This window comes from Lipotes vexillifer, unplaced genomic scaffold, assembly GCF_000442215.2.
Source record: "Lipotes vexillifer unplaced genomic scaffold, Lipotes_vexillifer_v1.1 scaffold920, whole genome shotgun sequence".
Taxonomy (NCBI): Eukaryota; Metazoa; Chordata; class Mammalia; order Artiodactyla; family Lipotidae; genus Lipotes; species Lipotes vexillifer.
In genome coordinates this window covers 1,846,482-1,849,147 of record NW_006783413.1, presented here as the reverse complement: position 1 = coordinate 1,849,147, position 2,666 = coordinate 1,846,482, and the positions used below count along the sequence as shown (strand labels likewise).

The window sequence follows — 2,666 nt, the reverse complement described above, 5'->3', positions numbered from 1 at the left end:
TCTTTCCCTGAGCGGCAAACCTCAGTGGCACTTCCCTTACAGAGTTCTACCACTTTGGGGTTTTCTTCCACACGGCCTGGAACCCAGACCGCTTGGCTGCTGCATTCATTCACACATTTATTCATGAAGACCTACTGTAGGTGCTAAGCCCTGTGGTGGAGGCAGGTGTTCTGGGTGCTGAACAAGGTGTCGCCCCTGCCCTCAGGAGCTGACAGCCTGCAACGAGGTGGACATGTGCCCACTGGATGTCTGCCCCCAAGGGCTGAGGCCGTAACCTCCATGTCCCACAGTCCAGAACAGCAGTGTCTGGTGTCAGGAGGTGCTTCCTGCACCATCACTGAATGAATGACAAGCTCTAGGCCCAAAGAGGAAAAGTTCAGTGAGGACCAGATATGGGTCTGAGGCAGGCAGAGCCCCGCCCACTGTCGAGGAAGAGGAGGAGGGAGGCAGTTGAGCTTTGAAGGCGGGTGGTGTTGGGCCGTGTGCAGAGGGCACAGCAGAAGAAAAGGTGTGGGATGGAGAAGTCCAAGCCCTGCTTGGGGAGTAGAGGGCAAGGGGAGCTGGTCAGAGCTCCAGTTTCCCAGGGATGTGGCAGAGCCATCCCTGCTTCTTGCTGAGTGGAGCCTGGGCGGCTGGAGGGGTGGGTAAGCGTGTGTGTGTGTGTGCGCGCGCGCGCGTGTGCATGCACATGCACGTGGACTGGGGGCACATTGGTGTTAAGCATCCAGACGTGACAAATGTGCAGATGTCCAGGGAGCTGTGGACATGAGCAGCTGGCCGTGGAGATGCTCACCCTGTGATTTGTTGCTTTGATTCCTCAGGCCGCGACTTGGCGAGCACGACCCTCCCCGGGTACCCTCCGCATGTCCCCCCCGCCGGACAGGGCAGCTACTCAGCGCCGACACTGACAGGGATGGTGCCTGGTGAGTTTGCACTGTCTGAGTCTCTGTAGCAGGCGACGTTCGGGGTTCCGGGGGGCATCCCCGCAAACAGCCCAGATGACCTCTCTGCTTCTGAGAAGTGGACCTGAATAAATGAGGCAGAGGTCTGCACTCTCGGCCTCTTTCTCTGCAGCTGGGTTGGCAGTGGACCAGCCAGCGGCAGCACGTCTGAGGACATCAGAGAGAGGGGGGCCCTTGACTGTCGCTCAAACACCCCTCACTGGCTACACAGGAAGCCTGAACACAGAGGGGGACAGGATCTGGCCGAAGGTCAGAGAGGGTCTGGGACGTACCTAAGTCACCCATCAAGTAGGAGGCAGAGCCACGACTAGAAGCCATGACCCAGCGTGAACCACCCTTAGACCAGGCAGGAGGGCCCCTGCTCTGGAGCCTCCTCCACACTGCAGGGGCAGTGTCCCCCCACCCATGGACTGGGGAGTCTGCAGGCCAAGGGGACGTGCCCATCTGGTGCCCATACCCCTCCTTCTAGCCCACCCAGGGGTCCTGCCCAAACAGCCCTAAGCCTCTCCCAGCCTCCTCCCAGCCCACGTCACAGACGCGTGCACCCCAGGGCCTGAGGACCGACTCTTCGTGGACGGTGTGGACAGAGCTTGGACCTGAAGGCTGGGCGTCCACACCTGTGTTCGAGGCCGGGGTGAGGATGAGTGGGCTGGGCATGGGAAAGGAAGCTAGGCAGACCAGAGCTTGGGTGGGCTTTCCCCACGTAGCCAGAGCCCGGCACAGGCGCCAAGGAGTCCCAGAATTCTGAATTCACTCCTGGCCTTCCAGGTTATTACAAAGATGTATTTAACAAGGTAGGAGGACAGAGCATATTTCATTTAATGGCTTGTTAGCTTGATTTATGACTTTTAAATATGAGACATATGGAAAATGGCCTCCGTGTGTACTCTTGCCCTGGGCCTTGCCAACGCTGGGGAGGCCTGCCAGGTTCACGCCTGCAAAGCCTTTGCCTTTTCTGCCGCCAGGATGGGCCGTGGCAGAGCACAGGGAGACACCATGCTCAGGGCAAGCGGAGGCGGTGGGACACACGCCCTCCTGCCCCCCACTCCACCCCGACTCATCTCTCAGCCCTCAGCAAGTTAGGGCAGCCTTAGGAGATGGATCCTGCCTATCCAGTAACGGCCCCTCCTGTCTGTGGGGCCCTTTGTCAAGTGCAGAGTGCTTGCCCAGGAGCCCTTTGGTGTTACAACCTTGTGAGGTGGGCAGGGTCCTGAGGGTCAGAAGGAGACTGAGACTCAGAGAAGTTAGGGAACTGCCCAAGGCTGCAGAGCTTGGTGGTGGGAGATCTTGAATCTGGGTCTTCTGCCCTCCAGTTCAGCACTCCTGTCCTCTGCCATCGTGTACGTTCAGTCTGTCAATGCACGCTTTCAGTGATAGCAGAGGGGGAGGCAGCAGCCCCGGGCCCTGTCCCGAGAGCACATTGGCAGGTGAAGCAGACGCCACCCGGCTGGCCCTGCTGGCTCCCTGCTGCCAACCCCAAAGAGGCAGAGTTCAGAGGAGCAGCTGAACTTTCCCGAGATTATCCAGACAGAGCCTGCCCCCCAGCCCCTGGGATTCTTCCAGCTCTAATTACCAGGCTCAGGATACAAACGGCTGGGGGCCTGGCAGAGCCCCCAGCGGGAACCGATGCCCATTAACAGTGGCAGCAGGAATCACAGGCCTGCACAAGGGGACAGGCTAACCAAACCCGCTGGCAACAGCCGG

General features: G+C 59.5%; 1 protein-coding gene across 8 annotated transcripts in view; it reads left to right on the top strand.

The window, feature by feature from the left end:
* The window catches only part of PAX5 (paired box 5), a 188,732-nt gene that overhangs the window by 143,384 nt on the left and 42,682 nt on the right, over positions 1–2,666 (top strand). For 4 of the 8 annotated variants that reach the window (XM_007455997.1, XM_007455995.1, XM_007455999.1 and 1 more), the window contains one exon: positions 822–923. The exons of the other annotated variants lie outside the window; for them this stretch is intronic. In XM_007455997.1, the coding sequence (XP_007456059.1) occupies positions 822–923 (102 nt within the window). The remainder of the gene's footprint in view (positions 1–821; positions 924–2,666) is intronic. 8 annotated transcript variants of the gene reach the window in all.